Source organism: Hakea prostrata, chromosome 1, assembly GCF_041222555.1.
Source record: "Hakea prostrata isolate BN-2017 chromosome 1, UWA_Hpros_2, whole genome shotgun sequence".
NCBI classification, from domain to species: Eukaryota; Viridiplantae; Streptophyta; class Magnoliopsida; order Proteales; family Proteaceae; genus Hakea; species Hakea prostrata.
In genome coordinates, this window is record NC_142600.1 from 23,643,316 (window position 1) to 23,656,640 (window position 13,325).

A 13,325-nucleotide genomic window follows, 5' to 3' on the forward strand; every position below is an offset into this window, starting at 1 on the left:
CAATAGACATGTTGTCAAGTTAAGGTGTACTATGAGGGAATAGCAGCTGAATGTTTGGTGCAATGTTGGTTTCTGGAAAGCCAGCCTTGGCAGCGATGGCATATTAGTAGAACCCATGGCTTTGGTGGAAGAGTGCATCCAAGCTTCTCTAATTAGTAATTAGGAACCATTGTTGATTTCACCTTGGAGCAAGCCTGAAAGAAAATTTGACGGGTAGTAACTCACTAGGAGTTGGGCGCGATCATACCAACACTAATGCACCGGATCCTATTAGAAACCTGAAGTTAAATTTTGGCCCAAAAAAAAACCTCATTATGAGCTTCACTTCAACCTTGCAAACCTCTGCCTTACCTTGGCAAAAATTGTCCAAGGGAAGTGTCCCAATACAAACTATTGGGAAGGACTCTTCTAAAAATAGCCGAGAAATCCACTTCTTTTCAATTTTAGTAAAGATAAACATGACGGAAGGGTCTTGGGGCCAGAGGTGAAATTCAGTCTTATATTTAAATTATGTGTAAAAACTATTCCCGAAGATATAATCAAGATTTATTCGTAAACCCCATTTCCTTTGTGGGGTGGGGGTGGTTGTGTGTAAAATTGAAGCATATAAAAATACTGAATCCGGATCATCTCCCCGTCGAGAGTGCTACCCGATGGCTTCCTGACCACAAAAACCAATGGGTCCCATTGGTGGAATTTTTTTTTCCAAAAAGTGTTTTTCATTCCGGATCCGGACTCTTAAAGACTTTGCCTCCTCTCTGGTGGAGTGCCTCTTACCAAGAAAATAAAAGAAATAGAAAATCTCCCCCACACCGTTTTTTTCCTTTCTATTATTAGGGGCTAGGGGCTAGGGGCTAGGGCACATTAAAAAACAAATTTTCTTTCCCCTTTTTTTAATTATTATTATTTTTCAAAAGAACTTCATTTTTATTATTTTTCACTCATATTGTAACGATGTCGCTTCCAAAAAAAATAAAGAATAAAGAAAGGACGAGAGGGTTCTACAGGCCAAGAAAAAGCCCTCATTTTTCATCAAAACTACAGCTTGACTCTTTTCTTGAACTACAGTGGCCCAAATAGAGCCGTTGGAATAGGATTGGTGGTACAAAAGTACCCTTCTCATTTTTCATTATTACCAAAGGAATTACCCTTTCTCCCCCTACAAATCTTGATGCCCTTATGAGTCAAACACCTCCTCTTTAACCATATTTTATGTCCTTGAATGCCCTTTACTTATTTCCTTTCCTAATCCCTCTACTAAAAACTTAATTTCAGTTTAATATTCCACTTTCCAAAGAAAAACTTCAATATTCTTATAAAGATAAGTTATGATGTGTATTTATTTTGAAGATAAATACCGAATTAATTTGAATTAGAACTTATTTTGGTTAGAAGGTAACGGAGGAAGTAGGCTTTCGTTACAAACTTGAGAGAGAGAAAGAGAGAGAGGGGTGAGTTGGTAATTGCATAAATAAGAGAAAAAACGCTTGTATATTTTGACCTAATTACCCTTTTCGTTTTTCCAGAGGGGGGCTGAACTTTTTCTTCCCCAAATTGCCTTCGATGCCCATATCTTCCGCTCTTTGCCCCTGCAATTCTCAATCTCTTTGCCCCTGAAATCCCTTGCCCTTTCGTCTTTGAGGTTTTCCTACAACATTACCCGCCAAAAATCTCTCTCCTACTTTTTCAAATTCGGTTTTGGTTGCAGGAAGCATTTTCTGCCACTGCAATTTGCCTGGGTGCTTCCACCATTCGAAACCCTAATTGATGTTCTGTTGGTTCTATTGAGTACAGATCGGTGTCAGATAGTCTCTGGATTTTCACCTGAAGCTTTGTGACAGATGCTTGTAATGGACACTCGGTAGAGATTTTGTCAAGTTCAGAAGATGCTTGGTGATTAGGGTTTCTGGGCTCTTCTCCTAGATTTACAAAGGTATCGTTCTTCTTTTCTTTTCCAACTGGTTGTTTTGCTCGCCATGTTTGTGGTTTTAACAATGCAAGATATGAAGTAAAGGCCTTCCTTTTCTCCTTCGGTTTCATTCTATGTGTCGTCGTTTTGGCTTATGGGTTATTTTTTCCCCTGTTTATCCATAAAGAGGCAGTTGAGAAATCCATGTGTCAGTGGGACAATAGGAAGGTTTTTGGGTTCGTTGTTCTTGCGGATTCACGTATTCGAGAAGCAATAGAAGGAAACCCGAGATAGGGCATCCAGGTAGTAGTAGCAATGTCCGCTTGGTCTTTAAAGTTGAAGAAGAGATATAATTTCCTTGCATGAACAGGTTTTTTTTTTTTTTTTTTTTTTGGGGCAGTGCAGGCTTGATTTTGAGAGATTGACGAGGCTGTGTACTAAATATCAATACGGCGGATCCTTCCTTAAATGGCTACTCGTGAGTTAATTCTTGGGCAAAACCATGATTTGGCTGTTGGACAGAACCAACATTTGACTCTCAATGATAATCATGAAATTGGTCTTGGTCAAAACCCCGATTTGGGTCCGGAAAAGACACATGATCATGAGCTTGGTTTAGGACATGCTCATGCGTATGCCCAAAAAATTTCCCTGGAGCAGACGCTTGACCATGAACTGGCTCTGCAACAGACGCATGACCATGATACAGAACATGAGAATGAATTAGCTTTGGGCCAAATTAAAGACTCTGAAGTTGTTGAGAATGGTGATGGCAGTCATAACCATGTTGAAGACCATGATCATGAAATATCTTTTGCTGCACAAAACCAGGAGTTATGCTTGTCAGAGAACCCTGAATTGCCTATCCCAGGGAGCCATGGCCTTGATCAGAACTTAGAGTTGGGTGTGGACCAAAGACACGAAATGGTTTTAGAACCTGCTCCTCATGAAATGATTGTTCAACAGCCTACACTAGTAATGACTCCTGTCCTCCAGAGCCGTGCTATTGTTGCTCCCCCCAACCATGAGCTGGCTGTGGGGCAAGAATTTCCAGATGTCATGAGCTGCCGAAGGGCATTAAGAGACGCAGCTATAGCGCTGCATTTTGAAATACAGACAGTGAAATCAGACAAGACACGTTTTACAGCCAAGTGTGCAGCTGAGGGATGCCCATGGCGAATCCATGCTGCAAAGCTTCCAGGTGTTCCAACCTTTACTATCAGAACCATAAATGAACAGCATACATGCGGAGGAATCACCCATCTAGGCCATCACCAAGCATCAGTCCAGTGGGTTGCAAGCTCTGTGGAGCATCAGCTGAGGGAAAATCCGCATTACAAGCCAAAGGAAATATTGGAAGAAATTCATCGCGTTCATGGAATCACATTATCATACAAGCAAGCATGGCGTGGGAAGGAGCGAATCATGGCTGCCGTCCGTGGGTCATTTGAAGAAGGGTACCGCCTCCTTCCACAATACTGTGAACAAGTTAAGCGGACCAATCCCGGGAGTATTGCCTCAGTATATGGGAATCCAGCAGATAACTGCTTCCAACGTTTATTTGTCTCATTTCAGGCATCTATCTATGGATTTGTCAATGCATGCCGACCACTTCTTGGACTTGATAGAACCCTTTTAAAAAGCAAGTACCTTGGGACGTTGCTTTTTGCTACCGGTTTTGATGGAGATGGTGCTTTGTTTCCTTTAGCATTTGGGGTGGTCGATGAGGAAAATGATGATACTTGGATGTGGTTTCTATCTGAACTCCATAACTTGCTTGAGATCAATACAGAAAACATGCCCAGGCTTACCATATTGTCAGATAGACAGAAGGGTATTGTTGATGGAGTTGAAGCGAATTTCCCAACAGCCTTTCATGGATTTTGCATGCGTCACTTGAGTGAGAGCTTCCGGAAGGAGTTCAATAACACCATGCTTGTGAACCTTCTTTGGGAAGCTGCTCATGCTCTTACAGTTATTGAATTCGAAGCTAAAATACTGGAGATTGAAGAGATCTCTCAAGATGCTGCTTATTGGATTCGTCGCATCCCACCTCGTCTCTGGGCTACAGCCTATTTTGAGGGAACACGATTTGGACATTTGACGGCAAACATTGTTGAATCTTTAAATTCTTGGATACTTGAAGCCTCTGGACTTCCTATAGTTCAGATGATGGAGTGCATCCGTCGGCAACTAATGACTTGGTTCAATGAAAGACGGGAGATTAGCATGCAGTGGACAACTATACTTGTGCCTACTGCTGAGAAGCGTGTATCAGAAGCTCTTGAGCTTGCACGCACTTTCCAGGTGCTTCGTGCAAATGAGGCAGAGTTCGAAGTTATTTCTCATGCGGGAACACATATTGTTGATATTCGCAATCGCTGTTGTCTATGTCGTGGCTGGCAGCTTTATGGGTTGCCTTGTGCACATGCAGTAGCAGCACTGCTGTCTTGCCGGCAGAATGTCCACCGTTTTACTGAGAGCTGTTTTACTGTTGCAACTTACCGAAAGACATACTCACAGACTATTCATCCTGTTCCAGATAAAAGCCTTTGGAAAGAATTATCTGAGGGAACTCAAGATGGAGGCAATAAGACTATGGAAATTATCATAAATCCACCCAAGTCACTTAAGCCACCAGGTAGACCTAGGAAGAAACGTGTTCGTGCTGAAGACCGTGGACGCGTCAAGCGGGTTGTACATTGTAGTCGTTGCAACCAGACAGGGCATTTCAGGACAACTTGTGCTGCACCTATATGAGTTTCACTAATAAAGGGTGATGTCTTTCTCATGTGCATAGAAAAGTGTAGTCTAGGTTTATTTAATGTGTGTGGAGCTGCTATAGTTAATTGGGATCTTTTTATTTGGGTTTTAAGCAGGCTTTTTCTCAAGGATTCATAGGATTTAAATTTTTATTTGCATTGTTTCCCATTTCTAGATGGATTTGTACAGTATGCCCACTGTTGGGATTTGTTGTCATAGGGTTCTTTTAGTTATTATTAAATTTTAATGCACTTGAGAAGGGGGGGGGGTTGATGATGTAAATCTAAGTCCAAATTTGATTCCTGTCCGGCTGCATTTGTGCTGGGTGAAATATGATATTTGGTACTTCGTCTTGGCTGTTGCTTGTTCATATCAAAATCCTGGCTTCTTCCAATCTTAATTCTTGTTCATTTCTGAGCTTGATATATTTGACTCTTCTGACTTGTTAGGTGATAAGATGCCAGGTTCTTTTGGTTGTAAGTAGAAGAATTGAAAGGAAATGTAGATTGATTTAAAATTAAAATGGAAACTTTGTACAACTTCTTTCCGTATTTGGTAGTCAGATTTTAATATCTGGTCTTTGTTTTCTTTTTGACAACGAAGGGATGTAGTTGCAACTCAAAATGAAAACTATCCGACTCTCCCTTATTTAACTCTATATTTATTTTTACTTTCTCTGAGAAGTGTCTCTCTACTATATTAATTTTATATTTATTTTTATTTTCTTCTTGAAAGTTTCACCTTTATTCCCTCAGAACTGTTATCTCTTCTTCCCTAAAATTTCAAAATAGTTAAATTACTCTTTGTTTGCATCATTAATCAATTACATTGATTCTTTTCATCTGTTAATCTTAGTTTTCTTCTTTCCTTCCCCTCCATTGATAAAAATTTATTCTATATAATTTGTCTTCCTTCTTATAAAGATTTTTAAATTTTTTTCTCTCTCTGTGTTTTTTTTAATAGGATCCATTGAATGTCATTAGATGTATTTAATATTTTTTCTTCCTCTGTTTTCTGTTACAATCTATTAAGCATGATTAGATGTATATTTCATTGAAGGTGGGAGCTGCCTTTGGTTCGGTCACCAATTAGCAACAGTGTTCGAAGAAGTTGATTTAGAAAGAGAAGAAAACAGAGCGTTGCCAGTGTATGTTTCATTGGACTAAGTGTTATTGGAGATATAACCATACAGGGTGGATGTGAAGTCTGCCTGGGAAGTGATCAGATCAAAAGATCAGAAATCAGCAGGATTAAGACCGGAGGCATTCAGTTCAGTTTTGGTTGGCTTGGAAATTCTTCAAGAGAAAAATTCCAGTAGTTAGTTTGTTGATGCGGAGGGGCGTTTACCAGGTGTGAAGGTGTGATTTGTGTCATGCAGTGGAGGAAGATGTGGATCACTGATTTTTGTCATGCAGGTTCTCTTGCATTAAATGGAAAATTCTTGTTGGTTACTTTGATGTGGCATGGGAAGGTAAGTAGACCGTGGAAGACTGGACAAAGCAGCCCATATAGCACTGAGGAAGGTATGGCAGTGTTTTGTCTTGGTCATTCACACAATATGGCTGTGGCGTGTTAGAGAAATAGAAGGAGATATGAAGGGGGTGGTGGGACTCATCAACAAGTGCTACTTGCCTTGAGACAGCAGGAGCTGAGACTGAAGGGGACTATTGTAGCACAACGCATGAATCAGGGTAAATTGATTATGGTACCAACCTTGGGTATGTCAATTCACCCAATCTGGCAGCCGAGAGTTGCAGCAAATGGTTTTTGTTTTTGTTTTTGTTTTTTTTTTTTTCGAATTCGAACAGGGAGGGAGGGAGTTCACGAGAATGTGATAAATGCGCAGGGGTTCAAAATGTAAATTAAAAAAACTTCGAAACATCTTGCAACTACGTTTTTGCTCCTAAATTTGAGCCGTTGGATTCACCAGGGGTGATCCCTACTCCAAACTTGCACTCGTAGGAAGAGGCGATAAACTTCATATTTTTCTTTCGGCTGGTCTGGAGTCCGTGAATGGAAAATGGCGTTGAGAATAAGAAGGGCACCTGTTGGTGCTGTTGCTACTGCAACGGCAACTCTAGGAAGTGATGTTTCAGTACACAAGGGTACTTTCCTTCTTGTCTCTGTCACTCAACCGTGCATGGGTTCATTTGGACTTGCCGGAATTCGTTCAAAAGCTACAGAAAATTTCACACCGGTTGACCCTGGAATGAATAGGATTCGGTACTTAGCTTCTGTCAAAGAGCGTTGCATGTCTGACGCTATCCGGCTTGAAGATTGCCTTGGTTTCTTTCATCACTTTGTCCAGATCCAACCTTTGCCACCCATTTTCTTTTTCAACTCTCTGCTTGGGGCAATGTCCAGGAAGAGACATTATTCCTCTGTGTTAAATATGTACAAGGAGATGAGTACCTTGGGAATCCCCGGTAATGTTTGCACGCTTAACATCCTGATTAGTTGCTTCTACCGTTTGAAACGTGTGGGTTTTGGATTTTCTATTTTTGGTAAAATTCTGAAGCTTGGTTATAAACCAAATGTTGTGACCTTCACTTCTCTTCTCAGGGGACTCTGTATGAATGAGGAAGTAGCTGAAGCAATAGAGTTGTTCAATAAGATGGAAAAGACGGGCTACCCATATTCTGAACATACATATGGAACAATAATTGATGGGCTCTGCAAAGCTGGGAACACTGGAAAGGCCCTTAGCTTGCTTAGGGATATGGAAGAGAAGGGCAGGTTTAAACCGGACTTAGTCATATATAGCACAATCATCGATAGTTTATGCAAAGATGGGTTAATTGATGAGGCCCTTCTATTATTCTCGGAAATGACTTCTAAAAACACTTCTCCTAATGTGGTAACTTATAGTTCTTTGATTCAAGGCCTATGCACTGTTGGCCGTTTGAGAGAAGCTGCAAGTTTATTCGACAAGATGGTGGCTGTTGGGATCTCACCAGATGTTGTAACCTTTAGCATTATTATGGATGCTCTTTGCAAAGAGGGAAGAATTGTGGAGGGGCGTTCCTTGCTAGACATGATGATTCAAAGAGGTGTGGAGCCTAATCCATTCACCTATAGTGCACTAATGGATGGATGCTGCCTGCAGGGTAAAATGGATGATGCTCTAAATATCTTTCATTCAATGATTGATAGGGGCCACAAGCCTGATGCGGTTACCTACCATGTGTTGATCAATGGATTCTGTAAGTGTAAGAGAATAGATGAGGCCATGAAACAGTTTCTGGACATGCGTAGCAAAGGAATAAAACCTAATGTTGTGACATTTAATACTCTAATTGGTGGATACTGCCTGATTGGCAGAGTTGGGGCTGCAAAGGAGCTTTTTGACAACATGCAGACCCATGGCACGGGTCCAAATATCATCACATACTGTGTATTTTTGGAAGGGCTATGTAAGAACAACCATCTTGGTGAGGCAATGGAACTGATATATTTGATGGAAAGAGGACCAATTACACCTGATATAAGGGCTTATAGTATTCTCATTGATGCCATGTTTAGAGCTGGTAGACCTGGAAATGGCAGAAAACTTTTTGAGAGAACTTCCACACTTGGGGTGGAACCCAATTCAGTTACATATAACATAATGATAAATGGACTATGTAAGGCCGGGCTGTTGGAAGAAGCTGATGCATTGTTCTCACAGATGAAAGAGAAGGGTCTCCAGCCAAGCGTAATCACGTTCAATGTAATTGTCTGTGGTTTTCTTAAAAAAAATGAGAACGATAGAGCTATGCAGCTTTTGAATGAAATGATTGACAAGGGTTTCTCAGCGAATGCAAAGCTGATGTCTTTGATAGTGAATTTGCTTGCAGCAGATGGACCAGATCATGATTGCCTGGAACTGGTCCACAAGTTCTTGCCAACAAGAGCGAAACATGCTGAATCCTGACTGAATAAGTCAGAGTATATAGGTGTTGCTGTTGTTCCTGTTCTCAACACTGTTTGAGGATTATAATGTCTTGTTTGGATAGAAAATGTTGTAATTCTGCAAGAAACCCTACTCAGTTCCAGATTATCAGGAAACTAGGTATGGTAGCTCCTTTCATAATTTATTTCCAATTTGGTTTATGCATTTGGAGAACTCAAAATAACCTGTTGACTAGTTTATGAAGCTGTATGATATTTTTTATTTTAGAATTTATCATAACACTCATACAAGATTTTGCTTTCAGTCTCCTATCATTCGAGAGTCTGGAGCATATGGTACTGCAGTTGTCAATGGCAAGTTTTTGCCTCATGAATGATAAACCTTTCTTCTTTTCAGAGAAAAATGTGGCCAACTGTTAAAGGATGAAGAGCAATAGGTTGTTGCGTGGTGGGAGGAACAAGTCAAGTTTTAGACTGATCGTTGGGTGTTGTTCGCCATTGCAGATTGTATTCAGCTGGATCAAAGTGTTTTTAATGTAACACAGGCTAACGTGGCAAGTTTCATTTAAGGAGCACAGTGGGTCCTTCCATAGGTGCACTCTACTGTGTTGCAGGATGTTTTTGAAGTGATAGGACATTAAGCTGTCTAATGGACCTAATCTGGATGTTTATCAGTGGTGTCTCAATTTGAATGGCTGGTTGACATGAAATCGGCATAGGAGATGATAAGGCGCAAGTGTTCAAAGGTTAGGTGGGGTATGTGGTGTGGAAGACAGGTCTCTGGTGTTGCCAAGCTTGCTTTGTGTGGAGATTTTTCTCGGAAAGAAGAAGTAGATCTCTTATTAATCAGATATCCTATTCTGGTGTTGCTATGGAGGAAGATGGTGATATGCTTTGGTTCTTTGGTGGATGGAAAGTTAAGGAGGGGAATCCAGATGGCTTGAAAGCATGTTTCTGTCCTGCGGCAGAAGAATAGGTAGATCTCTTATTAGTCAAATATCCTCTTCTGGTGTTGCTATGGAGGAAGATGGTGATATGCTTTGGTTCTAGGTGGATGGAGGAGCAGAATTTTCAAGAGGGATAAAGCACGGTGGACGACCTTGATTTGACCTTGGTTAAAAGGCTTTATTCTAGTTGCCCATTTCATGTGGTATGAAACAAAAGTTCGCTGGATTGATTGGAAAGCCAACTCAGTAAGGTGGGTAATGAAGTCTGTTAAGAGAGAGCAGGGGCTGCAGCAAGATGATGTAATTGGAAGATTGATCTCACAGTTAGATCTGCTGGTGCAAATTGGCTTGGGCTGCAGCTGTCAGAAGTCCTAAACTACCTGAAGAAGTGTCCAGGGTTTCTCCTTGACAAGGCTGGTGTAAAACATAGATTGTAGCTCAATTGGTAACCTGGAAACTTGGGTGCAGGTGGTGTATTAAGAGATGATTCAGCGAGGAGGGTGGATTAGTTTTGTGCCTTCTTGGGTATAAAGATTTACTTTGCAATAGAGTTTGAGGCATTGAGCATGAGACCATGGAGTGGACCAGTTATGGATTGAGTGTGACTCGGGGGCAGTGACTCTAAGTTTTAACAGAGGAAAGCTCCCCCATGATTTGTGCTTCAAAGAGGAATGGTTCTTCAATCTTATTACCAAAGATCTCTCTGTTCTTGATAGGTGAACCCCATCAGCAGCAGAAGGAAAATCACCAACTCCAGTTGAACATGGACTCAATTGGTTATCTTTGAGATGGAAAGTGATGCGGCTGAGGAATCTGAGATACAGACTCGATAGGTGATTTTGTTTATCTCAATGAGAACGGATCTATGGTAGCTAGTGAGTTGATGTAATCAGTACTAATTTTCATTTTCCTTTCAATACAAACAACCTTCACCAGGAGAAAGATAGAGCCTTTCTTTACCCATTAGATATGCATGAATTTTTTGGATGAATCGATGCTTCTACTCCACAAATTTGTGATTCTTTTACTCTTCAGAAACAACGAACAACACTGAGCTGTACCATGGAAATGGAATTTGGTCTGCAAAACTATCTGAGGGCCATGAAATATTGACCTAAATTTTATGATTGGTTCCTTTTCACTGCAAAAAAAACATTCTCCACCATCATTCATACATGGACACATTGCCAGGTTAGTAAATGCAGATCTTTGGTAGAGAAACACTATTGTGGTGATAAAGCTTTATTTGGTTCAATTAAATGGAGTAATGTGTAATTCACATATTTTCCATATATTTGAAGTGCTCAGGTTGCAATTGCTCATCATAATTCCCTTCACATCTTGTGTTTTGGAATTTGTGGAAATAGTTTTACTAGAAATTAACTCTCTTCTCTGTGGCTGGATTTGATCTCAAAAATGAAGCACAAGCTATTAGACCTACTAGAAGCATTAAAGAAAAGATATAATTTGGAGACTTTGAAGAGATATATATATATATATATATATATATATATATATATATATATATATATATATATATATATATATATATATATATATATATATCTCAAAGGCGATGCCTGGGTGCCCTGGCCGCTTATTGGGTTAAGGTGACATGGTGTCACCTAGTCGCCTTGCTTGGTGTCGTCTTGGTTTTTGTTGTCCTCTGTCACCTCGCCTTGTAGCCTCGACAACCTTGTATATATGGCAATCCAGAAATAACGAGGTACATTAAATCAGTTTTAGAAGAGAATCAGTGTACCTAAAGCTCCAAAAGTTGGCTTGATTTGATGCACACCCATGAAAATGAAAGCCAGGCTGCATTCTCTAGGCAAAGAGATGGTATTCAACTCAAGACAATGGAGATGGTTAGATAGTAGTTCTTTGAATCTGTCAATTCTACAATGCTCTACTCTCTTGTTTTTTAATATAATGATGAATCCAGTAGAATTTCAGAAATTCAGCCTTCAAAAGCAAAGAGATTATGCTAAGACACTAATATAAGGGGTATATTGTAGGGATGTAGGAGCTGTAGGGTATCAAACCGAAATCACCATGTGGGTATTTTGGGTATGGCTAAGGTGGAAACTAGGTAATTAGGATTTTGTTTGGGTTGTATTAGAGGGGAGGGGAGGGGAGGGGATAGGGGGAGGTAAGAATTGAGGAAGAAAGTGGTGACTAAGTTCATGGGGGAGGGGATGACCCTCCTTGGGTAGGGCATGTTGAAGAGTGTATTTATGTTTGGTGAAGCCTTTGTATTGGAGTTTTGTCCAATCAATTATAGTTGTTTTCTCCTCTAGTGTGCAATATGCATCAGCAAAACTATGATATCCCTTACATTTTACCAAAATGTAAATGTCCTATAATTGTTAGTTCAGTTTTTCTTGCTTGCCTCTAGGGATGACAGGCTACTTGACATTTTCTGCACTCAATTCTGGAGAAGTCTTATTAGAGAACCAGATACAAAATATCAACACTGCCAAAAATAACTTCAGTTTCATTCCATGGCAGCATCCAAGCCATTGTGAAACTTGAGTACTTTTGAAAATTTTCTTGCCTGTGTGCTGCGGAAGTGTACATCAATAGTAGAAGGATGTAGATTTCTCAGTTTCTTGAAGGTAGAAATCCATCTACTTTCTGTTTCTAAGGAAGAACAGAACAATCTAAGCTATACTCAGATCGATATGCATGTAACAATGACTATCCTTGTTTAAAAGTTAAGATGTACTCTCATGATTAGTGACCAGCTTGCTTTCTGTTTTCTAATCATCAAGCTTGTTATCCTCTTATTCACATCTAGTCAGCCGTTATAAAGTTGGATGGATCAGTATAATGAAAAGGTTGTTGACGTGTTAATTTGTTTTTGATGGTGACAATATATAAAACTAGTTCTCTTATCTAAAATCAAATTGCATTGCTGATTCTTATCCTTGGACTGGGCCTTCCCTATCTTCTGGAAGAGTATTTAACCTATTTACTCCATTTAGGCCAATTAACTAGATCCAAGTAGCTTCAAGTCTTTGTTTTCTTCTTTCAAAAGGTGAAATTGATTACTCCACTTGGTCAAACAGTTACTTGTAATCATTATGGTTAACTCATTCTTCCTCTCACCATTTGAGATTCTGCATTCTCATTCAGACATTCACCAAGGCAACCAGCGGTATTCAATTTTTTTTAAGGGACAAGTTGATGGTTTGATTGGCTTTTGGAGCAGTGACCATCCATCTACTGTAGAGAAGTTTATGGGCCTCACCACTAGCTGTATGGTTTCATTGATAAACATGGTTAAAGCTCGCTTTGTAGTAGGAAAGAGGAAAAATAGAGGAAGACAGAAATGATGCCTAAAAAATTAATGGCCACTTCCCTTATACTGATTGGCCTAACTTGGTTTTCACCACAAGGTGCTTATTTTCATCTAGTGTCAAACAGGAGAAAAAATCAGTTTGCATCCCAAGCATGATACAGACAACAAGTGTGACAATGATGGAAGATCAAAATCTATCCTGCAACCCAGGGTTTAAGAAGAACCTAGAAATAGACTTGAGATTTTCCTTCCTGGATTGCTATCCAGATCAGAAACAGCTAGAATTGGTAAGAATCCTAGAAATTGGATATTGGATATTCTGCTATTTTACTGGCCAGAAACGAAAAATAAGAGTGGAAAGAAATGAAGATCAAATAAGAAGAATTTGCAGGTTCAAAAGAGGGTTGCAGGAATTGACTTAAGGCTTGGCCAATTCCACTTGATTCAGATTCCTTAAACCATGCTCCAACCACATGATGAGGACATGGACTTGATAACCGAGGTTTCCTTC

At 40.0% G+C, this 13,325-nt stretch overlaps 2 protein-coding genes across 5 annotated transcripts; both read left to right on the forward strand.

Moving 5' to 3' along the window:
* Positions 1-1,519: 1,519 nt before the first annotated feature.
* On the forward strand, positions 1,520-5,529 carry MUG3 (MuDR family transposase). Of its 3 annotated transcripts, none has more exons than XM_089136085.1 (3): positions 1,520-1,933; positions 2,097-2,212; positions 2,310-5,529. In XM_089136085.1, the coding sequence occupies exon 3, from the start codon at positions 2,378-2,380 to the stop codon at positions 4,667-4,669; it is 2,292 nt and encodes a 763-aa protein (XP_088992211.1). In that variant the 5' UTR covers positions 1,520-1,933; positions 2,097-2,212; positions 2,310-2,377; the 3' UTR covers positions 4,670-5,529. The 3 variants fall into 3 exon arrangements, with proteins under 3 accessions (XP_088992211.1, XP_088992212.1, XP_088992213.1); XM_089136086.1 differs by having other exon boundaries at positions 2,315-5,529; XM_089136087.1 differs by having other exon boundaries at positions 2,103-2,212.
* Positions 5,530-6,616: 1,087 nt separating this feature from the next.
* LOC149028368 (uncharacterized) lies at positions 6,617-10,667 on the forward strand. 2 transcript variants are annotated; one of them, XM_089136088.1, is made up of 2 exons: positions 6,617-8,723; positions 8,869-10,667. In XM_089136088.1, the coding sequence occupies exon 1, from the start codon at positions 6,693-6,695 to the stop codon at positions 8,583-8,585; it is 1,893 nt and encodes a 630-aa protein (XP_088992214.1). In that variant the 5' UTR covers positions 6,617-6,692; the 3' UTR covers positions 8,586-8,723; positions 8,869-10,667. The 2 variants fall into 2 exon arrangements, with proteins under 2 accessions (XP_088992214.1, XP_088992215.1); XM_089136089.1 differs by having other exon boundaries at positions 8,961-10,667.
* The last annotated feature ends 2,658 nt before the right edge of the window (positions 10,668-13,325 follow it).

Bases quoted from the DNA above. Each gene is read 5' to 3' on its own strand.
- MUG3 (XM_089136085.1), top strand. From the start codon at position 2,378: ATGGCTACTCGTGAGTTAATTCTTGGGCAAAACCATGATTTGGCTGTT.
- LOC149028368 (XM_089136088.1), top strand. From the start codon at position 6,693: ATGGCGTTGAGAATAAGAAGGGCACCTGTTGGTGCTGTTGCTACTGCA.